Source organism: Eptesicus fuscus, chromosome 14, assembly GCF_027574615.1.
Source record: "Eptesicus fuscus isolate TK198812 chromosome 14, DD_ASM_mEF_20220401, whole genome shotgun sequence".
NCBI classification, from domain to species: Eukaryota; Metazoa; Chordata; class Mammalia; order Chiroptera; family Vespertilionidae; genus Eptesicus; species Eptesicus fuscus.
Window position 1 is genome coordinate 59,271,576 of NC_072486.1, and position 26,882 is coordinate 59,298,457.

Sequence of the window (26,882 nt, forward strand, 5' to 3'; positions counted from 1 at the left end):
ACCCAGAAGAGGGCCAGTGTGACTTAAGGCCTCGGGGCCATTGGCAGTTTCATACTTAGACCTCCCAGGAAAGCTGCAGCACAGGGCAAGGGCAAGGCCAAGAGCCTGGAGCTAAAACACCTTTTTTTACCCTCACTCCTCAGCCTATAGCTAATCAGTGATCAAATCAGGCAATCAAAAAATGCCCATTCTTAAAAATCAGTTTGCTAACATGCTATTGATCTAACCCATTCAGGTGCCCCTTCGCCCTAAGGAAACCAAATACCTATAATGCAGACTCAGCATGCTCTCACCATTAAAACAGGATGCTGTCTACCTCCATCCTCCCTTCATTACTTTACCGCCAGGGCGATTGCATGTTTTTATTTAATAAACCTTCATCAGCTCAAATGAAGGGTTGTTATTAGTTGAGCTAACAGCCAAATGATAATGCTCCAGAGAGATATCAGTGCTTGTTGGTGCATTAACAAAGAGAGGAGAAGGGCTGAGGTCAAGCACGTGTCAATGTAAATGAGGCGATATTAGGTACTAAAGGCTTAATGCAATAGACTGCCTGGGAGATAATGGAATTTCCAGGATAAAGCAAATGAGATGAAGTTATTGATAAGTGAACGAAGGGAGGGGGGCTGCAAGATAAAGTGCTGTCAAAAGAAGGCATTTTACTTGTGAATTTCTTTTTTAAAGTATCTTCAAATCTATCGTAGAAAACAAAACTCAAAAGAGATCAAATATGACATCTAGCTTCATGAAACATCTACCTATTACTGCTGTGAAACACAGATTTGTTCTAAAAACAAACCATCTATTAAGCTATTCTCACGCTTTCTTTGGATTCTCCCTTATTTTTGCTTTTGTCTTGTTTCACTTTTTTCTTATACATCAGGGCATTCTACCACAAATAATTCCCATATTTTAGATTTTATTAACACTAAGTCTAGGGAAGGGAAGCCAGGTCTTCTAAGATCCATTAGCCCAAGCCTCACAAAATGACAATATCTGAGAAATAAAATGTAAGAATGTTCTATTGTCAGGGACCTTTAAAGCTTGTCAAGACTCAGGCCCTCCACAATTTTACAGATTTAAAAACAAACAAACAAAAAAACCTGAGGCCCAGAAATGTATTTTTTTTTCTTAACCTTTATTTTTCTTCCAAATTACGAAAGTAATAAATGCTCAATCTTAAAAATCAAAGAAAATCACAAAGGTAAAGATGGTCCATATTCTTAATAATCAGATAAAATTGTATCTTTTAAGTGATTCCTTCCAATCATTTTCCACACCAAGTTTTTTGTGAAAATACTGTTATTTTTAAATATGCATTTTTAAAATTTGTCAGTACATTGGGAACATGCACCCATCACCAAATACATAACAAAAGAGCCTCTTTTGTTCCAAATGGACTTATAACAGATTTGTTCACAATTACTTTCCTGAAGAAATTATACTACTCTCAACACCTTATGAAAAAGATAAGAATTGTAATTGCTTATGGAAAAGCTCATAAAAAATATCCTTCTTTATTGCTAATCTTATGATCCCTCCAATTCCCAGTTCCTATAAGAGCCCCATAAAGAGCACTGAAACCTGAATTTCTACTCCAAAATACAAGAGAAGAGACCACTGGGAAAGTTATTCTCATTTACCAAGTGTCCTAAAGTCACTTACATTGGTCATCTTGTTATTCGGGGACAAGAAAAAGTTACAAACAACTGTCCTCTTAAGAGCTGGCAAAGGAGGTCTCTGAGAATCACTTCATGCTCACACTCAAATCAAGACAATTCACCACACTCTGCACCAAACCCATTAGAACTGCTCAGCACTTTTACAGCTCTTTGCTAACATGAACTATTAAAATCGCACAAAAGAATGTGAGAAGAATATGCCTTTTTTCTTTTTAAGAGCAAGGCAACCACAAGTAATCAGTACTGGGATGGATCTCAGAGACTACAGACCTCTTTAACAAGCTCCTCCTATCTTGTGAGGACAAGGAAAGGCTACTGACCATCATCAAGTTGAGATAGAGGGCTCCCATCAACAACATGCATTATCATCTGCTGCAATTTACACATGTCTAGGGTCCCCAGGCCACAGACTGACCAATCAAAAACCTATTCAAGCAACTCCATCTGTGAGGCTGAAACCTGAATATGATGGAGGATGTCAGCAAAGGACCTGTGAATTATTCTTGACTTAGATTATTCCTCCTACAGACTCATGTGTAAACATGTACACACACACACACACACACACACACACACACAGAGTCCAGCTGATTAAAACATGTATGCAGTAGTGATGGTAACAGTAGGCCAGAAATGTTACCCAATGTAAACAAGCCCCAGACTACTGCTTTTTCTTTTCACCTGGCACTGTGTGACAGTGATGATGACAATCCTGGCTACAGCATTTTTAATTTCATATTGCTTCTATTTTTATAAAGCACTTTGCCTGTATAAAATTTATTCTCACAACCATTCTATAATATGACAGGGTATTTGTATAACCATAGAAGAAGATACTAAAACCCAGGGAGATAAAATGATTTCTTTGTCTAAGCTCACAGAACTGGCGAATTGTTGGGTCAGGACTGGAGTTAAGAAGGTCTGGCTTTTAATCAATTTTCTTTGCACTATACCACACTGTACCTAGCCACCACCTGTCTGTCAATAAGTAAATTTGTGCCTCAATTTCAGTCCATTAAATCCTGGCAATAGTCAGATAAGAACCCACAGTAAAGATGCAGGAATCAGAGCACCGCAATGACAGCTGTGAAGAGTTCCACATCAGCCTGAGCCTGGAGAGCATCTACCTTAAGCCATTACATAGAACTCCTATTAACCAAATAATCACACTAGAAAATCAGAATAAGAGTCAGACACTCAGCTCTATCTAAAAACTGCAATAGAGGACAGCAACAAAGCAGCATCAGTCAAACTACTTATATGCACATTTGTACATATGTGACTATCTCAATGTCATGTCTCTCTTATGCAAATATTTGGTTTCTAATGACTCTTAAGCTGGTATTAAACAGAGCCAAGGGCAATTAGTTTTGCTTTATTGCACAGCATAAGCTAGACCCTAAGCAATGGTTCCAAATTTGTCTACACAATGGAATCACCTGGACAATGTCAAAAATTACTGAAGCTAGTGTCCCACCACCTGAGATCTCAATGTAATCAGTCGAGGCTGTGACCTGGATTTCAACATTCTTTTTTAATTTTAATTTTATTTTATTTTTCAATTACACTTGACATACAGTAGTATATTCGTTTCAGGTGCACAACATAGTGATTACACATTTATAAAACTTACAAACTGATCACTAGTAAGTCTAGTACCCATCTGACACCATGCATAATTATTATAATACTAGAGGCCCGGTACACAAAATTCATGCATGGGGGGAGGGGGCCTGTCCCTCAGCCCGACCTGCATCCTCTCGCAATCTGGGACCACTGGCTCCTAACCGCTCACCTTTCTGCCTGCCTGCCTGATAACCCCTAACCCCTCTGCCTGCCTGCCTGATCACCCCTAACCACTGGCCTGCCTGCCTGATCACCCCCAACCACTCTCCTGCCTGCCTGATTGCCCCTAACTGCCTCTGCCTCAGCCCCTGCCACCACAGCTTCATCCGGAAGGTCGTCCAGAAGGTAGTTTGGCTGTCCAGTCTAATTAGCATATTACGCTTTTATTATTATAGATTACTAACTACATTCCCTAAGTTGTACTTTACATCCCCATGACTTGAAGGATTCCCTAATGGGCAGAGTTTGGAAAACACTGCCCTACAGCCAAGCTAGCCAATTTAAAATTTCTAAACTTATGAGGTTTGGTACAATAAAATAGAACTTCTACTTATTTAAAATAAAATAGGCAGATAGAAGAGCACACTAAAAAGGGAGAGAAGCTAATACAATAACCAGTGCCTATCAAACAGCATGGCTTTTCAAAACTCCAGCCCTCCAAAGCAAATTTAAATAAAAAGGGCACTGAGCAGAAGAAAAACAGTTGCTACCAAGCCCTGTACTTTGACACTCTAGGGAAAAAATAAAGCGGCCACACTAAGTCTACTCAATTATGGATGCAAAACCAAGGTTACTTGTTTAATAACTTTATTTTCAGCTTTTCCTAAATATTTTTGAAAAGATCAGATGTAGGTGTTTGAGGAAATAATGGGGTCCCAAATGCAGCTAGAAGCTGCTATAGCTACCTACCCTATCATAACTCCCACCCCCAATATTCCTGGTCCCCCTTTCTTGTTTTATAAGGATACAAAAGACACTAGTTATTCATCATCTGTCTCTTCCAACTAGTGTGTAAGCTTCTTCAAGGTTAAGTCCACCTTCACAGATATACTAGTGATCAACAATGACATCATCACATTCATTTACCTATCAAAATATGTGCCAGGTTCTTTTCTGATAAGTTATTAGTATAGAATACTGGCCAGTCTATCAAGTCAATATTCAACACTAGAACATATGGACTTTAATGGTAACTATTTCACTATTGATCACTGATACATTTTTTATCATGTTGTACAGAAATCTATATGGAATATTGAAACATTTTTGCAGAGTCACGGAACCATTTTCAGGATAAGTTCAATAAGTTCACTAGAATGTTCCAGGTCCTGATCTTTATAGAGCTTTTTTCTCTCGATACCATTTCCAGAGTCATGATGAGAAAAAAAACAATCCTGTGAGATCTCAGAAACTTGCAAATCAGATGAAAGGGATGGGCATTTGGGCCCTTTTTTCCTTATTTGTACATTAAGCATTTGATAGTTATGATCACCCCTTCCCTAACCTTAATATGAGAAAAGAAGAATTAGTCTATTTGCTCATAAGAAAGCTTTACTGGCACCAATAGAAGCCACCTCATTGGTCCACTATTCCTGCTATCGAAGCAATGACAGAAAAGAATAGCTTAACAACTACTCTAACACTAAAATCAATTTGTTGTTGTTGTGGTTGTTAATCCTCACCCAAGAATATTCTATCCATTGATTCTTTTTTTTTTTTTTTAGAGAGAGAGTGGAAGGGAGGGAAGAAAGGGAGAGAAAGAGAGAGAGAGAAACATCAATGAGAGAGACACATCAATTGGTTGCATGTTCAATCCCTGACCAAGACCAGGGATTGAACATGCAAACCAGGTACATGCTCTTGACTGGGAATTGAATCTGAGACCCTTTGGTCCACATGCCAACACTCTAACCACTGAGTCACACTGGCCAGGGCTAAAATCAACATTTTAGATGAGCCCCCTCCAACAGTGAAATGCCTTATATCTAATTACGACCCTCGGCAAAATAACACATTTAATACTTAGAGATTTTGCAACAAACTGATCTTAGATAGCGGACCAACAAATTACTAGTACATTGCTTATAATCAGACAGTCAATGGATACCCTATGAACATATACTTGATATAGGCTGAACAGGTAACTGATAACACAGAATCTGAAATTTGTCCAGTCAAATCCCAAAAATAAGGCATAGTACTCTGGGGTCTTGCTCATCCATTAGTGCACATGTTAGAGCAGACAAGACTTACTTTCTGAGAAAAATTCTATCTACTAGTATCTGCCTGCAATAATTCCTGTGTATAAAAAGTGGAACAGTCTTTCATTCAGATAGATGTCTGTGTTAGGCAAAAAGAAAAGGAATAAAAAATGCTTACCTTGGTGAAACACCTAACCTGCAGCCGGGCACAACAATTTCAAAGGCACAACTAGAGGTCAGAACGGACATCGTCCAGAACCACAGGAGAGCTGGCGGACTGAAATGCCCACAGCTGGGGGGAAGGAGAGGGCCACGGGGACAATCGGGGGAGCCGTAAAAGCCTGAAGTATGGAGAAACTGGCGGAGACACGAGCGCGCGCGCCTGCGGGGAGGATGGAGCCGGAGAGGAGGGGGCGGCTGACGGCCTGGCCGGCGTTCACTGGCAGGAAGGAGATAGAGGCTCCGGAGTGCGCTAAGCGCCGGCTCCGACTGCACTGAGCGCCAGTTCCGGGCGAAACCCTGGGAAGCCAGGCGCAGGCTGGGGGAATGAGTCTGGGCTGTGGGGCGCAGGCACAGAGGAGCGGGGGAAGGCAGAGCTCCAGAGGCGCGCACGGGAAGGGGCGCAAAGGACGGACTGTTGCCTGCGCCACTGAACTGCCCTAGCGGGAAGGAGACATAAGCTCAGGACCGTGCTGAACCCCAGTTCCGACTGCACTGAACCCCAGTTCCGGGCGAAACCCTGGGAAGCCAGGCGCACGCTGGGGGAATGAATTTGGGCTGTGGTGGCAGAGGCACAGAGAAGCGGCGGCTCCAGACGCGCGCACTGGAAGGTGCGCAGAGGACGGACTTTTACCTGCGCCACTGGGTGGCCCTGCTGGGAAGGAGACAGGGACGCCAGACTGCGCTGAGACCCAGTTCCAACTGCACTGAAACCCAGTTCCAGGCGAGAATCTGGGAGTCCAGATTCATTAGGGGAGGGACTGGACTGTTTGGCAGTGGGCGAAATTCCAGGGCGCGTTTCTCTCAGAGGTGTTTGCAAGGAATACAGAGGGACACAGACGCAGGAGCCTCATAGGGCGGGGCTGACAGGAAGCCAAGGTTGTAGGCTCCACCCTGTAGCTCCGCCCCAGCCAAGCTGAGCAGAAGCTTTTTCCTGCTGAGTGCCTCAGGTAGTGGCTGACCCACACTGCATTGGAGACCCAGAAACGAGGGCATCTAGTGGTTGGTGGGAGATGACACCAGATTTCAATCACTTGCATAAGGGAGGCATTCTAGAGGCAGACTCAGTGAGCGCCAAGGCATTGCTGCATCAAGACCCGGCCCACAAACATGTCTCCTGCACAGCAACTCTTCCTATACGGACAAAGAGGGTCCTCACGGCCAATTGGCCTGGAGGACAATTCCTCCCAGTGACACCAACAACAATCAAGACTTAACTGTACAAAGGAGGACCAAGATGGAGACATAGGGCGGCAGCCTGATCGTTGCCTACCACAACAATATTGAGACTACGACGGGAGAGCAGAGCAGACACCAGCCAGAAAGACCGGGGGGCTGGCTGAGCAGATGCTCTACAACTAGAATAAAAGAGAGGGGTACGCAGGATGATGCTGATGCCGGTGACCCAAAGTCCACACTTTAAGAACTATGGCTCAGGCGACACAATGGTGGCCTGGAACGTGCTCGGCGCAGTTCCCCCGGCGGTCTCCGGCTGAGGGGACGGCTCCACTCGCTGCCGAGCACGGACAGACGAGCCCCTGGGAGACCGTGCTTGCTGACCTCCGAGTCCTTCAAGAATCTCAATGCCCCGAAGTGGCCAGGTGCGCACGCTCAGCGACTGGCCACCGTTGCAGACCCAAGGGCCGACGCAGCGACACCGGACCAGCCCACCGCCGGGCACCGGGCACACCGGAGCCTTGCCGAGCCCGCCGCCCAACGAGTTCTGCGGCAGCCGCCCTGGAGCTCTGAGAAAATGACCGAAGGAATTGCTGAGAGGGAATTGACCAACAGGAATTGGGATCAAGAAGACGAAACCCCGCTGAGACCCGAGTCCAGGCGAGCCTGCGAGCCTCTGGGCTCAGATGTGGTCACACGCCTCTGGGTCTAGGTGAGGCCTCACGCCCCTGGGTTTGGGTGAGGCCACACGCCCCTGGGTCCAGGTGAAGCTGGATTCCGGGTTCGGGTGAGGCCATGTGCCCCTGGGTCCGGGCGAATCTGAACCCTGGGTCCGGGTGAGGCCGTGGGCCCCTGGATCCGGGTAAGGCTGGGTCCCGAGTACGGGTGAGGCCGTGAGCCCCTGGATCCGGGTGAGACCACGCGACCAGGGGTCTGAGAGAGGTAACGCGCCCCTGGGTCCGGGTGGCTTCATGCACCTAGGTCCAGGTGAGGCCACGTGTCCCTGGGTCTGAGAGAGGCCACGCACCCCTAGGTCCGGGCGAGACCATGTGTCCCTGGATCCGGGTGGGGCCTCGTGCACCTAGGCCCGGGTGGGGCCGCGTGCCCCTGGGTCTGGGGGAGGCCAGGTGTCCCTGGGTCCGGGTGAGACCGTGTGTCCCTGGATCCGGGTGAGGCCTCGTGCGCCTAGGCCCGGGTGAGGCCACGTGCCCCTGGGTCTGGGGGAGGCCAGGTGTCCCTGGGTCCGGATGAGACCGTGTGTCCCTGGATCCGGGTGAGGCCTCGTGCGCCTAGGCCCAGGTGAGGCCACGTGCCCCTGGGTCTGGGGGAGGCCAGGCGTCCCTGGGTCCGGGTGAGACCGTGTGTCCCTGGATCCGGGTGAGACCTCGTGCACCTAGGCATGGGTGAGGTCACGTGCCCCGGGGTCTGAGAGGCCAAGCGTCCCTGGGTCCGGGTGAGACCATGTGTCCCTGGATCCGGGTGAGGCCGCGTGCACCTAGGCCCGGGTGAGCCCAAGTGGCCCTGGGTCCGGGAGAGGCCAAGCGTCCCTGGGTCCGGGTGAGACCATGTGTCCCAGGATCCGGGTGAGGCCTCGTGCACCTAGGTACGGGTGAGCCCAAGTGGCCCTGGGTCTGGGAGAGGCCAAGCGTCCCTGGATCCGGGTGAGACCATGTGTCCCTGGATCCGGGTGAGGCCTCGTGCACCTAGGCCCGGGTGAGCCCAAGTGGCCCTGGGTCTGGGAGAGGCCAAGCGTCCCTCGGTCCGGGTGAGACCATGTGTCCCTGGATCCGGGTGAGGCCTCGTGCACCTAGGCCCGGGTGAGCCCAAGTGGCCCTGGGTCTGGGAGAGGCCAAGCGTCCCTGGGTCCGGGTGCGACCATGTGTCCCTGGATCCGGATGAGGCCTCGTGCACCTAGGCCCGGGTGAGCCCAAGTGGCCCTGGGTCTGGGAGAGGCCAAGCGTCCCTGGGTCCGGGTGAGACCATGTGTCCCTGGATCCGGGTGAGGCCTCATGCACCTAGGCCCGGGTGAGCCCAAGTGGCCCTGGGTCTGGGAGAGGCCAAGCGTCCCTGGGTCCGGGTGAGACCATGTGTCCCAGGATCCGGGTGAGGCCTCGTGTACCTAGGCCCGGGTGAGCCCAAGTGGCCCTGGGTCTGGGAGAGGCCAAGCGTCCCTCAGTCCGGGTGAGACCGTGTGTCCCTGGATCCGGGTGAAGCCGCGTGCACCTAGGCCCGGGTGAGCCCAAGTGGCCCTGGGTCTGGGAGAGGCCAAGCGTCCCTGGGTCCGGGTGAGACCATGTGTCCCTGGATCCGGGTGAGGCTGCGTGCACCTAGGCCCGGGTGAGCCCAAGTGGCCCTGGGTCTGGGAGAGGCCAAGCGTCCCTGGGTCCGGGTGCGACCATGTGTCCCTGGATCCGGATGAGGCCTCGTGCACCTAGGCCCGGGTGAGCCCAAGTGGCCCTGGGTCTGGGAGAGGCCAAGCGTCCCTGGGTCCGGGTGAGACCATGTGTCCCTGGATCCGGGTGAGGCCTCGTGCACCTAGGCCCGGGTGAGCCCAAGTGGCCCTGGGTCTGGGAGAGGCCAAGCGTCCCTGGGTCCGGGTGAGACCATGTGTCCCTGGATCCGGGTGAGGCCTTGTGCACCTAGGCCCGGGTGAGGCCACGTGCCCCTGGGTCTGGGAGAGGCCAAGCGTCCCTGGGTACAGGTGAAGCCAGATCCTGGGTCCGGGTGAGGCCGTGCGCCCCTGGATCCATCCGGGTGAGGCTGGGTCCCAGGCCCGGGTGAGACCATGCGCCCCTTGGGTATGGGTGAGGCCACGTGCCCCTTAGTCCGGGTGACGCCGTGCCCCTGGGTTCGGCCGAGACCAAACCAGAGGGAGTCGGACCTCCATTACCACCATTTGTCCACCATCCAGAGCTGAGGGGTCAGTGCTGACATGTACACATAAGGAACTACTGGACATTGAAATTGGGTCTCAAAAGAACTGTTGGTCCAGGGGGAAGCTCGCTACAGATTGATTCATTTGCCTGTCAGCATAACTATTATTGCTCGTCTCACATTCAGTTCTTATTAGTATATATCTAGTGACATATGATCTCGCTCATCTAGGGGAAATGATGAACAACATAGACTGAGGAACAAGAACAGAACCAGAAGCAAGGAGGCATCGACCGGACTATCGGGCCTCAGAGGGAGGATAGGGGAGGGTAGGGGGAGGGTGGGGGGAGGGGGAGAGTTCAACCAAAGGACCTGAATGCATGCATATAAGCCTATCCAACGGTTAAGTACAACAGGGGATTGGGGCATGCGTGGGGAGAGGGGTGGGATGGGAATGGGGGGATGAGGACAAATATGTGATTAATCAATAAAGAAATTAAAAAAATAAAAATAAAAAAAAATAAAAACTAAAAAAAATACTACTTAGCTATAAAAAAAAATAAAAAATGCTTACCTTGCCAACCCTACTTCAACTCTTTTATCAGCTCAAAAACAAGTCCACCTTAGAACAGTTTTTGAGATTATAACATGGGAGCCATCACCTGTCTAACAGTATCAGTAAAAATAATCAATTAATTATAAATAACATTTCTAAGCACTTACAGTGTATACTGTGACTACTTTACATGTATAAATATCTCATAATCCCCTTAACCACCCTTGGGGGTATGCATTATTGGCAACTCCAACTTTCAACAAAGTCAAGTTAAAGAAATAGCTCTAAGTCATCAAGCTAGTAAACGGCAAAGCTGGATTCCAAAACAGTCCATCTGACCCACACTAAGCCCCTACTGACATTTACAACCTTGAATGTTGTCCAACAATTGCAAAGGTAAGCTAAATATGTTACAAATATACTTATTTGCATTATAGGGACTTAGAAAACTATGCAATTAAATAGCTGTCTTACTCTCTTTATCCCCCAGATATGGCCACATTCTCACAGTGTAAGTGAAATAATTCCACTATACTCTTCTCGCAGCAAAGCACTCTGGTATCCCCTGGGAAGAGGCAACTATATAAATACAAGTTATTATTATAATTATCAGAATAATTCTTATCTGACTATACAGCTATGGATTCTTTTTTAAAAGGTATATAAATAATAAAAAGACAAAATGATTAAGAGACATTCGGAATCTCTCCACTCCCTGGAAAACTTAGAAATGAAAAAATTTATTTCAGTCACAAGCTTGTGACTGTCAGCTAAAGTGCCTCAAACCTACTCGCACTGGCTTGACTCCCACTGATTGAATGAAATCATTGAACTGACTTCTATGGGTTGATAAATCAGAACTTGTGTAAGTGATTTTCGAAGCTCATCTGTGCAATTTCAGTTTGATTCAGACTTCTACACAAATTTCCCTTTTAAAAAAATTCATAAAAATATTAACTATCATGAAATACCTTAACTGTCATGAAATACCTTCCTGGTTAGCTCATGCCATGGGGAAGCCGCTGCTATTCTTACATTACTAATTCTTCCCAGAATTAATCAGTCATTGTACATTAGAACCAGCAGCTGGAGTGTTTTGAGTGATAATGAAACCTGTAACAAGGCATCTTCAGCCGTCTTTTCAAGACAATAAGGGAATTAAAATTTCAATTTAAATGCAGAGGTTTGAAACACGCTTCACTGGCAAAATTACTTCAATTAATGTGAGTGGAATACAAAGAACAGACTGCAGAAATGTGATGCAGCAACCAGAAATTATGTCATTAATGTGCTTGCATCAACCCAGCACAATGACTGCAAAGGTCTAATTTAAACCGTACATATCACAAAGCTACAGGCTACACTATAAATCAAGTCTCTGATTTCCATGTGATGGATGCAGGCTTCTTGGTGGATCACTTTTAGCTTTTTGTAAGCTAACAGTAGCTGTTTACCTTGAAGAAGAAAACAAAAGGCCATGTCTATTTGCAGACATTGCCAGCCATGACAATTTAATTATTTTATGCAATACTCAGGTTATTGTATCAAAGGAAGAACTGAATATCCCATCTAGAAGCCAAGTCTAGGGCCATCAGACCAGTCTAACGCTGAAGTGGGAACTGCAGGAGCCGACAAGAGCCAGGGTCAGCACTGATTTAGTTACTCTGGATTTATAACCTGACTAGGGATTAAATTACTGGGCATCTGCACCTGCCTCAAAATAAAAATGCAAAACCTTTTGTTAAACGAATCCAAGGAAATCAGAGGGTTTTGAAAGATGACATTATTGTGTCTTCACTTTCCTCAGATGCCTTAAGTAGATTTTACTTCCAATATCACATAACCATTGGGAAAGGAAATGTGATTATTTTTTCATATGAAGTCCACTGAAAGAGCAATTACAGACCTTACTGTTCAGTCTTATAAACAAGAGGCCAAATTGAAGAATATTTCCAACCTTTTAAGCACTTTAAATCTTACCTCCACAAAATCTTCACTGTATATGAGGATATTCCAATGGCCCAGATCAGGCAAGGCAACTACCTCATCTGGAAAATGGGGATGGTACTGGAAACCTACCTCCCACAGGGTTGTTGGGAGAAATAAATGTATTACCAGATGTAACATACTTAAAATGTTACATAGTGGGTTGATGTAAGCACATAGTGAGTATTCAATATATATTAGCTATTATAATTATTATTTTGTTGTAAAAAGAAAAGATTAGAAACTACAAAACCATTAAAAAGCAAGCAAACAAACAAAAACAATGGGAGAAGAAAATTAGACCAGAGCTCCTAGAGAGAGTAAAATGCCTTTTTCTATTTAGTGATATGAAACTCTTTCACATAGTTAGTTACCCATTTGACTAATGACCTGTGAACTATGACTATATGACTATGGTAAGTACAGGGCAGACAAAAATAGGTAAGATATAGCCCCTGCACTCAATGATCTACAATATAAACAAAAGTAATTATATTACAAAGAAATACATACAGCTTATGAAAATAAAGAATAGCATCTACTCATGTTAAGTATTCTTACCACAATAAAAATAAAAACATTTTTTTAAAGAAAAGTATCTAATTATCTGGCATAGTAAGAGATGATAAAATTTGAGCCAAGTTTTAAAGACTAGATCATTTTCCAGGCAGAGAGGATTGAGATTAGTTTCAGGGAAATGTATAATCAATTAAAAAAGAAAAGATCTACAGCATCCTATACAGTAGCAACAAATAACTAGAAATTGTAATTAATAGCCATTGTTTTAACAAACAAACAAAAATATGATACTCAGAAATAAAAATTATGTATGTAATATAGCATCTCTAAGGAATACATTACTAAGCATTATTACAAAGACCATAAATAAAGACTTTAATAAATGTGAGACATGTCCTGTTCATTGAAAGACTTGTTTTACAAAGATGAAATTCTCTTACATTTAATCAAAATCCCATCACACTCTTTGTGGAACTTAACAAGCTGATTGTAAAATTCATCTAGAAGAGTAAAGGGCCAGAAATACCAGACGATTCTGAACAGCAAGGTCCGTGGTCGGCAAACTGCGGCTCGCGAGCCACATACGGCTCTTTGGCCCCTTGAGTGTGGCTCCTCCACAAAATACCACGGCCTGGGCAAGTCTATTTTGAAGAAGTGGCATTAGACGAAGTTTAAGTTTAAAAAATTTGGCTCTCAAAAGAAATTTCAATCATTGTACTGTTGATATTTGGCTCTGTTGACTAATGAGTTTGCTGACCACTGACTGCAAGGTGAAGTAGCATCTTTACCTGTTACCAAGATATATTATAAAATTATAGTAATTAAAACAGCATGGTTTTGATGTAGACACTGATGAGACCAACTGAACAAAATAAAGAGCTCATAAATACACATGCATATATGTAAAAACATGGTATGTGAACAAGATGGCATTAAATCAGTAGAAAATGAATTCAACAAATGGTCTGGGCCAAGTGGCTATTTACATGGAAGATAAAATTAGATCCTCAGTTCATACCACATATGAAAGTACATTCTAAATGGATTAAAGAAGAACACATAGGACATTCTCTTTATGACACTGAGATAGAAAAAAAATATTAAAATAAAAATCACGTAACAGAAAATGAATGAGAAATTTTATTTCATTAAATTTTATAACTTCTTTATAACAAAAGACACCTTAAAAACAGTACAAAAGATATACCACCAACTGATAGAAGACATTTATAATCCATCCAACAGATAAAGGATTAATATCCAGAATATATAAAGAACTATAAATAGCAAAAAGGAACTTCAAAGAAGTGTATCTCATACACTCACCCTTTTCTGAAAGGTGACTGTTCTTCCTTCCCACCCACCAACCACATAGTTTTATATATATAAACTAGAGGCCCGGTGCACAAAATTTGTGCACTGGGGGGAGGAGGGGAGAGGTGTCCCTCAGCCCAGCCTTCACCCTCTCCAATCTGGGACCCCTCAGGGGATATCCGACTGCTGGTTTAGACCCGATCCCACTGAGGTCAACTGTCAAGCCCCGCTGGGTGAGGGGCGCGGCCTGAGGTCCCCCGGCCCAGCACTGGGGTGGGGGGCACGCCTTGAGGTACACCATCAAGCCCTGCCAGGCGGGGGACAGGGCCTGAGGTTCCCCAGGCCAGCGCCGGGGTGGAGTTGTGCCCTGAGGTCCCCAGGCCAGGCGCCGGGGCGGGGTGGGGGGTGCAACCTCAGGTCCCCCGGCCCAGGGAGAAGGGCCCGGCCTGAGGTCCCCCGGCCTGGCACCAGGGCGGTGAGCGCGCCTTGAGGTCCCATGTCAAGCCCCACTGGGCAGGGGGCACAGCCTGAGGTCCCCCGGCCTGGTGCCAGGGCAGGGGGCACAGCCTGAGGTCCCCCGGCCTGGAGCAGGGTGGGGAGCGTGGCTTGAGGTCCCCCGTCAAGCCCCGCTGGGCAGGGGGCGCAACTTCAGGTCCCCCAACTGGCCCGGCTCCACGCAGCCTCAGGTCCCTGCTGATCGCTCTTTATGGGAACCCTGCCTCCAATGTGAGTGCAGCCATCTTATGATGGTGTGATGGTTAATTTGCATATTACCTCTTTATTATATAGGATACTATATAATAAAAGGCTAATATGCAAATCGACCAAACAGTGAAACAACCAGTCACTATGACACACACTGACCATCAGGGGGCAGATGTTCAATGCAGGAGCTGCCCCCTAGTGGTCAGTGCACTCCCACAAGGAGAGTGCTGCTCAGCCAGAAGCCCTGAGCTGGGCTCATGGCTGGCAAGAGCAGCAGCGGTGGCGGGAGCCTCTCCCACCTCTGCAGCAGTGCTAAGGATGTCCGACTGCCGGCTTAGACCCTCCCAGACTGCGAGAGGGCACAGGCGGGGCTGAGGGACCCCCACAAGTGCACAGATTTCATGCACCGGGCCTCTAGTATGTGTGTGTGTGTGAAAGAAAGAGGGAAAGAGAAAGAGAAACATCCATGTGAGAGCAGAACATCGGCCGCCCCACACACAACCCGTACTGGGAATCGAGTCCATAACCTGGGCATGTGCCCTGACTGGGAATTGAACCAGCAACCTTTTGATGCATGGGACTATGTCCAACCAACTGAGCCACTTGGCCTTGGCCTACCCCTGTATTTTTTAATTAGGAACAAAAATTATTTTCCTCTTCAAACCTGAAGAGATGTAGGCTATAGCCTACACTCCCTCTCCCCAAACACCCAAATACCACCCACAGTGGAAGAAACATCTCCAGTAAAATAATGAAGATGACATGCTAAAGAACAGAGAGGTGGCGTTCCACATGTACACCTGTCCTTACAGATGGTTACATGAGTAAAGCAATTCTGTTACCTAATTGGATTTCTGTAACTTGCAACCAAAAATTTAAAGATGCATTTAATGAAATTCTTAATAAGTAAAAAAACAAACATAAAACTATTCATTATTGATTAGCTCTTTAGTAAATAAATTAGCCCTTAAGTAATAAAACCATAAAATAAAAATCTGAAATCCAAAGAGAACATAATTAACACAGAAATAAATTCTACCTATTTTTAATATATGGCACTTATTTAAAAGCAGGTCCACTACAAAGAATCATGATTCAAATACATGTGAATATACTAAATATATCCTATAGGCTTATCTATTCTGATTGCTGAATCTTGATCATTTAGCACATATACGCAATCTAATCCATTAACCAAGAGTAAAGCTAAAAGGTGACTTTTTTTGTGTCAGACACCCTACAGTCATTACTAAGAAAGATGTCACTATAAACAAGATACTGAAAATAGCCAATTCTTTTGCCACTCCCAAGCGCAGACCATTACTAACCTCCTTCCCCAGTGGCAATTGACTATTCATGTCTATCACATAAGCAGGTTTCAGAAGAGAATCATGGCACATCTCACCTCTAGGTTACAAAATTTCCTTAAAAGCTTCTTATGAAGGACTTACAGCAAAATTCTTCTTGACAGTCTGAATGAATTAGAACCACTTAGAGGGTTTAACCTGTTTCTCCACCAGTTCCTCTCAAGGGATTTTTCCAGTGTCATAGCCAATCTAATTTGGTAAAACAAAGGTATGGGACTTTCACCTACTGTGGAAGAAAAAAATCCAAATATAGTCCATCTAGCCCGGCTGGTGTGACTCAGTGGTTGAGTGTCGACCTATGAACCAGGAGATAACGGTTCAATTCCCAATCAGGGCACATGCCTAGGTTGCAGGCTCGATCCCCAGTAGGAGGCACGCAGGAGGCAGCTGATCAATGATTTTCTCTCATCATTGATGTTTCTATCTCTCTCTTCCTCTCCCTTCTTCTCTGAAATCAATGTATATATATATATACATATATATTTGTATATATATATATGTGTGTGCGTGTGTGTGTGTGTGTGTGTGTGTGTGTGTGTATGTGTGTGTGTGTGTGTGTGTCCTATATAATAAGAGGCTAATATGCAAATTGTCCCCTCAATCGGGAGTTCAACCAGAAGTTCGACCAGTGGGTGGGGCTGGCCAGCCAACCTCCTGTGGCCCCTCCCCCTGGATGGCCCCGCCCCCTATCGGCCCCCCACCTTGATCAGGGGCAGGGCCAACCAGCCAACCTCCCACGTCCCCTCCCCTCAGCCAACCCAGCCCAATCAGCCCCAATCAGGGTGGGCCGACCAGACCCCACCAGTGCACGAATTCATGCACTGGGCCTCTAGTATATATATATACTACATATATATTCAAAATGTGGCAGAATGGGCTAAGATAGAGGCTAAAGGCTAGCTGTGGACTACTCTTGCTTGACAAAGGTACTTCCAAAATCATTTTCTTTCTTATCAATTTAGGGGAAAAACAACGTCCTGAAGTAAAAATTCCTTCAAAGATATTGTGGAAGTATATAAATCTCCTTTAAGTTCTCTTTCATGCATATTTCATTCTTTAAAATATGATTCATTAACTATCTCCCTCTGAAGCTAAAACACCTCTCATTACTATTCCAACATGATTAAAGTACTGATTTCTTACTACTGTTCCAAAGGCAGACAATACATAAATAATAATCGTCTACCATTTCAAACACTGGAATTAGGAAGAGAACCAGCCAGGCTTTACCTGCAAAGAACCGTGAACCCCAAGAGGGCAGTTGGTAATGTGCTATGTGAATCACAGAATTCAGAGAGAACAAAAGAGAGTGCTTTGCTCTCTTAGCAGAAATGGCCATTAGCTTGGGCTTCTCTTACCAGCATGTCGGTGGCACTGAGATAGTGCTTGCTGGCCATGCACTGTTCCAGCTTCTGAGGCACTTGCTTGATATTCTCAATTTCATCCAGCAGGTTCAAGACATGCTTATGTTCAATTCCTTCAATCCACAGTTTCCGAAGCTCATCCCGTTTGCAGTGCAGCAGCATCTTGCATGAAAGCAGATTTTCTTTGACCTACAATTAAAAGATTCAACCTTGGGTCAGTCCAAAGTCTTGCCAGTCTAAACCCATATCTGTAGTGTTCTTCTTTGTTAAATAAGTATCAATTCCTCACTCACACACTCACTTACTCCCCTTGACCGCTCTGCTTGAAAATTTTTAATTCTGTTTCTGACACTGAATCACGTGGGTACATCTCCACCTCTGTCTGTCTCTATTTTCTCTCCTGTAAAATGAGAAAATTACTCCCAACCTACCTTTGAAAGCATCTGGAAAAAACTACTTAGGATATTAAGCACTCTGAAAATAGGAAGTACCATACTGATGTTAATACTAGTATATCAAAAAGGGAACGACTGATATGAGAAGCTGCACTATTCTTTCATCCCATTTTTTCTTGCATCTCTCCTATTCAGCTGATAGGTCACTTGGTTCATCCTTCCAAACCAAGAACTTCAGCTAAAGTTTACAACCAAGGAATTGGGCATTCATCTGAACTGACTAAAATGAAGAGAAGCCCTAACCGATTTGGCTCAGTGGATAGAGCATCGGCCTGCAGACTGAAAGGTCCCAGGTTCAATTCTGGTCAAGGGCATGTACCTTGGTTGTGGGCACATCCCCAGAAGGAGGTGTGCAGGAGGCAGCTGATGGATGTTTCTCTCTCATCGATGTTTCTAACTCTCTATCCCTCTCCCTTCCTCTCTGTAAAAAAATCAATAAAATATATTTTTTAAAAATAGTTTTAAAATGAAGACTGGTTTCCAAAAAAAAAGAGTAGACACATCCAGAGATAATCTCCAAGTAAAAGGAATTGGGACAAACCTAGGCTTTTCTTTTACCATGCATTCTGATTTTTAAATATTAAATAACACAATGGCTGGCATTCTCGTGGATCTGCAGTTACTGGCCAGCACAGGCACAGCCTGATAGATAGGAGGAGGCGAAGAGGAGCAGGGCGGGTAGTCACATGTACAAACTTGATGAGTGCATTCTCATTTTCTACTCTAATGAAAAATGACTTTTCACAATTCACAGAACTACTTTCATATACTTTTGACATTCCTTACATGTGTTTTTATTTAAATTAGAATATTTGTTTTTGGTTTTTGTTTGAGGTGAAATTTATGTGTGAATACATCTCCAGTGTATCATTTGACGAGTTTTTGCAAATGGATACAGCTGTATAATCCAACTAATCAATATACAGGTCCTTTCCTTCACCCTAGAACGTCCACAGCTACGCGTTTTTGATCACTGAAAATCTGTCTTCTTCTACGAGACTTGGTATGGTGTTGCACATAACGACACTATGCTTCTGGTAATTGCAACGCTAAATTTCAACATTTTCCCAAGGGAGATGGAAAACATGAAGATAGAATGCTAATATTAGAAGGTTTCTTAAGAAAGCATCTCATCTTTTCCTATAACTTTAGGATAATACCTAAGTCATAGTTTTATGAAACTCTCCAATGTAAAAAAAGCTCTGAGTAAGGAGATTTTGTACTCTCTTAAAAAGCACAATGGAATGATTATTAGCTTTTAGAAGGATCAGAGACCGTTTTGAAAATCTGTTGAAGATGGTCCTACTTACCTGTACTACTTCCTGCAATCCCACCAAAGTGGGATTTTTAAGCATAAACACCAAGAAAAGAAAACAGAAAGGAAGGAAAAGCAAATAAGAGATGACAAAACATTTTAGAAGCTAGCAAGACAATGGAGGGTTGGTAACTAATAAGCAGAGAAATCTGAAAAATCTTAACCTGGAGTGGGGTTTGCTAACCCTGAAAAGGAGGCACCAAATATACTGATGGCAGGAATGCGGTTAGAACTTTCTATAAGGACTATTGTGAGCCCTAGATCCTCATCAAACCACACAGACAGGTACCTCCCTCCCCCCAACAGTAGTCAAATAGTAGGTTTATGATCTGAAGGAACTGAACGAGAAAGGAGAGGGGCCAGGAAATGCTAGATGGAAATGCACTGAGTAGAAAACAGGAGGATCCCGTCAAAGTGGATCTAAGGAACAGTAAGACCCTTGGCCCCTTGTGGATCCTCAGCCTCCTTCCAAAGTTGCCTCCGGTAACATTCAGCTTGACTTTTAGCTCCAACACAGGGAACTTCCGGCTTTTCCCTGGCACGTGTAACCATGAAAAGACCTATAGATAGTGACATTTGAGTTTTCACCAAAGAAACTGCCCAAGTGTCACTCAATAAGCCTCATAACATTCTCTGAGCTTCATCATGCCTCCCTCTTACATATAAATAGTTCGCCAAGGATCACCAGACAGTCAAGGAAAGCCTACAGCATGGAAAGATGGGAATCAAAACAAACAAAAAGAAAAAAGTACTGGAGGGAAGGAAGAGGGGAACAAACTATTCAGGAAACAGTTTTTTTAAAAACTATAATTAATATTCTTAGGAAAAACAAGAGAAGATATTATATCAAAGAACAGAATGAAAAATAACTCTTCAAAATTAAAAATACGATAGAAAAAAATCCAATACAAACATTAAAAGAAACCCTTGAATAAATATCAAAAGAATAAAGCATTAAAAAAAAAGATATAGGTAAAAAGAAGGTAAAAGAAAATGAGGGGATTGATCTAAGAAATCTAATACTTGTCAAAGTGGAGTTGGTGGGGGTGGAGATGAAAAAAAATGAAGTGAAAAAAGTACCAATAAAATAAAAAGTCCAGACCCAGCCTGCGTGGCTCAGTGGCTGAGCCAGGAAGTGACAGTTCGATTCCCGGTCAGGGCACATGCCTAGGTTGTGGGCTCCATCCCCAGAGTGGGGCGAGCAGGAGGTAGTCGATCAATGATTCTCTCTCATCATTGATGTTTCTATCTTTCTCTCCCTGTCCCACTCTCCCTTCCTCTCTGAAATCAATAAAAATATATTTAAAAAATAATAATAAAAGAACAAAAGAATGGGTTTTCAGATTGAAAGTTACACATAGTGTTCAAGACATTGAAGTAAAAACAAGACCCAAGCCAGGGCACATTATTGTGACATGTAAGAACAAAAGGGATAAGGAGATAATTTTGTACAAGAATTCAAAAGGGGGGGATAGGGGGAGAGGGAAGAGGACTCATACAAATGGCTGTGAATCAGAATGCATATCAGGATTCAAGCTGTCACACAATAAACCTTATATGCACCTATTTCACCAAGCTGATGAAGAATGTGCTCCATCAATACAAGAGAAAAAAAGAAGAAACCAGGATCCAGGGAAGGGGGCTGGGGATGAACCAATGCAGATGAAAAGCAACGGGATTATTCAACCACTGACTCCAAGAAAAACAACAACAAAATTACACAAGCAAATATAGTATGCTGGATGGCCTAGATATAAATATTTATGTAGTTATAATAGAATAGGCACTATTTAACCAAAAACTAGGATACAACTATATAGAGACGTTGAGGAAAGATGTGGTGGGTGGGGGAAAGAGTGGGAGGAAGACTATGTCCTCATCTTCCACAGCTGGAAGTTCATATGTAATATCTAAAACAGAAAAGTAGTATAAACATATTACTTAGAAATAAAGAAATAGAAATATCTGAAGAAAAAAACTAAGAGTAAAAGTCAGTGCCTCCAGTGTTGGAATTGGGACTAGGGTAGGATGAGGTAGGGGAGTATTGGTTTTGATCAGCATTCCTGATTTTATTTTATTTTATTTTATTTTATTTTATTTTTTTTATTTTATTTTTAAGGCCATTCTCAGATCCTCTTGGAGTTCTTGGTCTCTGGGTTAAGAACTCTAGCTATTAAATCTATTATATTTTAAAATCTTAGTGAAAATCTATTAGAATTTGATTTCTGATATTCTACACCTATCACCTTGGCACTACAAATCTCACCTTTTTCCTCTGTAATTGTTACTATGGAAACAGTTAAAAGTAAAATTTATATTATACAACACCCAGCTAGGCTCTTGATCAAGAGAAACTTAGAGAGTGTCAATAAACCTTGGCAAACTCTTTTCTATTTGGAAAAAGACCATTTCCAGCATTTCACTCTAGCATGTACACAATGTAATCAGCCCGCTTACTGTTGCTTACTGCATGAAGGAAAAATGAAAAGGCAGGTAGCACTGGGGGAGGAAGACAGAAGGCATCAGGCTGTGTGGAAAATGAGCATCACCAAAAGTATCCCCTAAACTGAGCTAGTTAACCAGAGCTGCAGACATAAGAAGCTCTAAGAACTTTTCATGCTCAACTGCCCTGAGGCTTCAGTTTTTTTATTACAAAGTCACAGTTATGAAGACATGGTATTTTAAAAGTTGGGGGATGGGGGTGTTGGAGAGTGGGAATTTTTGAGCATTCCAGAGAGGCCGTGGACTATGCCCCAGATAGAGTTGTCAGTGCTGACACCAGGCCAGGCCTTGAGATACGGTCTCATGGCCCCTTCCCAGCACATAGGCCTTCTTTCATAGAACACTGTCGGCTTTCTGGAGAACAGGATGACCCTGTGAATAACATGGTCGTCATTGGCATGATCCTGACGTTGCTTGGGAAAAACTGTTTTGTCTTGGGTTACTTGTTCTGCAAAAACCGGATGTGGTTAATGTGCTTAAAAGCGGTCCTACACAAAGGGTCGCTGCTGCTCTCTGGTCTCCCTGCATGGAGAATGGCAGAGCAGTCGCCAGGTCGCCCGGCCACCCGGCTAATAAAGGCCCCCAACCTGTGCTCAAACCCTGCTTCGGGACCCACAACCTCTGCTCTGTGTTCAGAGTATATTGTGGGACCGGGCATGCCTGTACCAATAAACCCTTTGCTTTTTGCATAAGAGGCGACTCTTGGTGCTTTGTAAGTGCGGCCAGCGTTCCGGGCGTTACATTTGGAGGTTCCACCGAGATTTGCTGCAGCCGCCTTCAGGCTCCAACAGACGCTTCTTGGGGTAAGTAACGGCACCTCTCGGATAGCGATAGCTTGTCCTTATTTTCTGTTTGCTGTTTAGTTTGAGGGTTAAGGCTGGCAAATCTGTTTGGTCTGGTGGCTGTCGGGGAGGGGCGTGAGTCTCCCCCGACTGCGGCTGACAGACGTGTCGAGAGGTCGCAAGCCACATCCCCGGGGGACGCCCTGGTGGAATCTGGGGAGGCCCAGGGATGCCTGGAATCCTCCCATCTGGGAAGGCCTAGGGGTGCCTAGAACCCTCCCATCTGTTAGAGTCTGACTCTGAAATTCTGTTGCCAGCCAAGTCAATTGGTGCTGTAAGACCTTTTGGATTTTTGTCTGAGCGTGTTGTGTTTGTCCTTGTCTTTTGTTCAATGTTTACTGTCATTTGTATAATTAAGGTTAAGATCCTCTGGGACCTTAGAGTAAAGAAGGAAAATCTGGGAGGGAGAACAGCTATTCCTTAAGTGTAAAAAGCCTGGTTATACAGAATCGCAGAAAGCTTGCCTTATTTCCCCTGCTAAGGACAGAGTAAATGGTTAATGCAGAAAAGGGGGAGAGCAGGGAGAGATAGGTTTTTGTTGATTTTGCTGGGTACAACCAGCTCTGCTGGCGTCCTTGGTTTCTTGCTTATCTGAACTCTGCTGGCAAAACACAGTGGATCTTCCTCTGCCCGTTTTCTTCTCTTTGACCTTCCAATGCACATGAAGACTGAGCCTGGCAGGGAGGGGTGACTGGGTACTTCTTGGGCGGTGTTGGAATATTCAGCAAAGGAACTTTAAGATATAATATCTTTAAGGCTGACAACTAGTTTAAGTTAAAAATCTCTGTCTCTCAAAAAGAAATATTTTTGCCAGCTCTTAGTTTTATCACAGAAGGTCGAAGAAATTCTGGCTGTTTAGTTTTTAGGATTCATTAAAGGATTGAGGTTTCAAAGAATAAGGAATACTGAGTAGAAGGTCTGAGGCATGGTTATGCATTTTTAAAGGACATAGACAGAAGGTTTAAAGGCTAATTTAGAAGTGTCTGTTTCAATAGAAGGTTGTGTAGGTGTAAGAAGGAGAAGAGATATGTTGTAAAGAAATCAAATAATACAGGCCAGTAAGCCAGAAAGAGTAAATAATTTACATTCTGCCTCCCTAAACAGAGGGTAAATAGCTTATGCCAAAGTACTTAGGGAGGGACTAATAAAAGAAATCTAACAGTTACTGTTTTTTATGATTTGAAAAGTCCGTAAAAAGGACTGGCATGGAAAATCAGATCTTAAAGCAGGTCAGTATATTTTTCTCCTTATACAATTCCTCCGAAATTTGGCAATACATTTCTTTGCATAAATACAATAAGACCGGTTTCCAATAGTGGTTTTATTAACCAGAAACTTTGACTGGATTATCATGTTTTAAAGAGCCCTGCCTGAACTCTGAAGACTTGAAGCCAATAAGAGTGCCACGGAGAAAGCCTGGTATCCTGCTTGGTAGCCCTGAAAATAGCTGGTGCTGGAGCATCAGGCCCAAACCCTACCATCACTGGCGGTTGGTCAGAGCAGAAGGGGAGCAATAAGGGCGCCTCTGTGTCCCTGCGGGACCCCCACGCACTCTGAGCCTCGATGAGTAGGAGGGCTACTGAGATGGGCCTTAAAGCCTAGGGCGTGGGCCCGGGTAGAGCCACTACAGGTGAGGATTCACCTAACTCAGCAGGTACTACAGGCAGGCCTGACGGCAGCTGGATGGCTTGGCTTCCTGGCCCTGTGGGGCACATTAAGATTCAATCATGAGATTCCAGCAAAGGTAGTCAGTTACCATTCTTGTTATGTTTATGCAAACAATCAGGCCAAATTAAATACAATAGATAAATTAGTCTTGATTTGGCTCTTTTGATAAACATGGGGGTAATTTTGAGGAGAAAAATTCTATTTCAATAGAAGTTATTAAAACTGAAGGGTTTTCTTTCCCTTCCACCAGACCATTTGTTACAGTTTGTCTCCGCCGGGTCACAAGCCCACCTCCTTCTGTGCCCAGGCCTCATTGTCCCTCTGACAGACAGCAAGGATCTCTTGGCTCTGAGAGAAACTTCTGACCCACCTCAGCAGGAAGTAGCTAGAAGAGCCTAACGACGTCCATTTTCCCTAAAAGAATTCAGAGCCAGGATCCTTGAGGTAATATATTAGGCAGTTAGGCAGATATGAGCAGAGCAAGGACAATGGGCCAACTAGCACTACCAGATGTAATTAAGTCTTTCCATCTCTACCTATGTGAGACAAGGGGACTCCCCAGAAGCAAGAGGGAACTAGGCTGCAGATGAAGCAGCCCGGGAGGCTGCCCTAAAACCAGTGGGGCCTCTACAGATTCTAGTGACTCTTCCAAACCCTGACCTACCCACCTCACCAGCTTACATGGAAACCCAATAAATCCATAACCAATCTTTACTCAAGTTCTTACAGGCTTTACAGTCTACCCAGAAAGCAGTCCAGAAGCATCTCTGATCCGGTCCATCCTTCCACCCTGGTGACTCTGACTGACTCCTACCTGGAAAGGACCACCTCCACAGCAGTCAAGGTCGACGAGATCCCGACGTGGCTAAAGAGTCAATGATTTGACTCATGTACATAAAACCAGTGGGGAATGTTGGAGAGTGGGAATTTTTGAGCATTCCAGAGAGGCCGTGGACTATGCCCCAGATAGAGATGTCACTGCTGACACCAGGCCAGGCCTTGAGATACGGTCTCATGGCCCCTTCCCAGCACGTAGCCTTCTTTCATAGAACACTGTCGGCTTTCTGGAGAACAGGATGACCCTGTGAATAACATGGTCGTCATTGGCATAATCCTGACGTTGCTTGGGAAAAACTGTTTTGTCTTGGGTTACTTGTTCTGCAAAAACCGGATGTGGTTAATGTGCTTAAAAGCGGTCCTACACAAAGGGTCGCTGCTGCTCTCTGGTCTCCCTGCATGGAGAATGGCAGAGCAGTCGCCAGGTCGCCCGGCCACCCGGCTAATAAAGGCCCCCAACCTGTGCTCAAACCCTGCTTCGGGACCCACAACCTCTGCTCTGTGTTCAGAGTATATTGTGGGACCGGGCATGCCTGTACCAATAAACCCTTTGCTTTTTGCATAAGAGGCGACTCTTGGTGCTTTGTAAGTGCGGCCAGCGTTCCGGGCGTTACAGGGGCAATACCAGTCAGCAATAAAAGGAAAGAAATATGAATCTCAAAAACATTATGCTGAGCAAAAGAAGCTGGGTGCAAAAGGGTACATACTGTATGAACTTCTAGAAAAGGCCAGAATAACTTATAGTGATCATTTCAAATCAGTAGCTGCTTGAAACAGGATCGGGGGGCAGGGGCTGTGACTGACTGCAAAGAGGCAGCAGGGAACTGGGGTGATGATACACATTCAAGGGCATATACATTTGCCAAAACTCACTGAACTGTAGTCTAAAAATATTGCACTTCATTGTATGTAAATTATAGCTCAATAAATATGACTTTTTAAACAGAAACGGGAGAAACAGGGCTATGTCCAAAAATGAATAAGATCTAAATGTGAGAAAGGTAGCAAATTACAAACATTTATCTCAATTGCCTGTTTTACTTTTATGAATGTCAGCACTTGAAATCTATTTATCAGGACAATTAAAATTTAAAAATTATGTTACGAATATTCTTCCTTAAATAAATCCATGAAGAGCCAAGCTGTTCAAATCATGACATCAAAACCCAAGCAGAAATTCTTCCTCAAACACAGGTTTCTTTTGCTTCCTGAGAAGTCGAGTAACTTCACAATTGCTCCTCAACACCTGTTCAGCAATGGCAAGAATTTCAGTTTTAATATAAAAGAACTGCAAGTCACTCTAATTAGAAACTATTAGAAAATAAGGAAAACAGGGCCCAGGAGGTTACCGGGAACAATGTAAGAGATGATACACACGGCTGAGTAGCTGAGATTTTTGCAAACCTGCCTTGAAAAAGAGAGGGAGGAGGAAAACTACCTGTGCCTCTGAATAACACTGTGGTAGCATTTGTGAGAGGAGCGGCAGAGACATCTACTAATATAAGAAAGGCTGAGGGATATAGGCATGGGGGGGGGGAGGTGGTGAAAAGCCATCACTTTTAAAACCTTATATCAGAAAAGCACTGAACTTAGATCAAAAATGAAGAGGGAAATGCTGCTGAATGTGCATATTATCTATAATAAGTACAGCAAACATGCAAGCACCTCGCTGAA

The 26,882-nt window shown here is 44.5% G+C and overlaps 1 protein-coding gene and 1 long non-coding RNA gene across 2 annotated transcripts in view; one reads left to right on the plus strand and one right to left on the minus strand.

Annotated features, from left to right (window-relative positions):
* Positions 1-26,882, minus strand: part of EXOC4 (exocyst complex component 4) — a 737,356-nt gene that overhangs the window by 677,523 nt on the left and 32,951 nt on the right. Inside the window, exon 3 of the mRNA XM_008150517.3 lies at positions 17,584-17,778. Within this exon, the coding sequence (XP_008148739.2) occupies positions 17,584-17,778 (195 nt within the window). The remainder of the gene's footprint in view (positions 1-17,583; positions 17,779-26,882) is intronic.
* LOC129151384 (uncharacterized) lies at positions 22,069-25,773 on the plus strand. The gene is made up of 2 exons (XR_008558077.1): positions 22,069-22,664; positions 25,092-25,773. It is a non-coding gene; the product is annotated as an uncharacterized LOC129151384 (long non-coding RNA).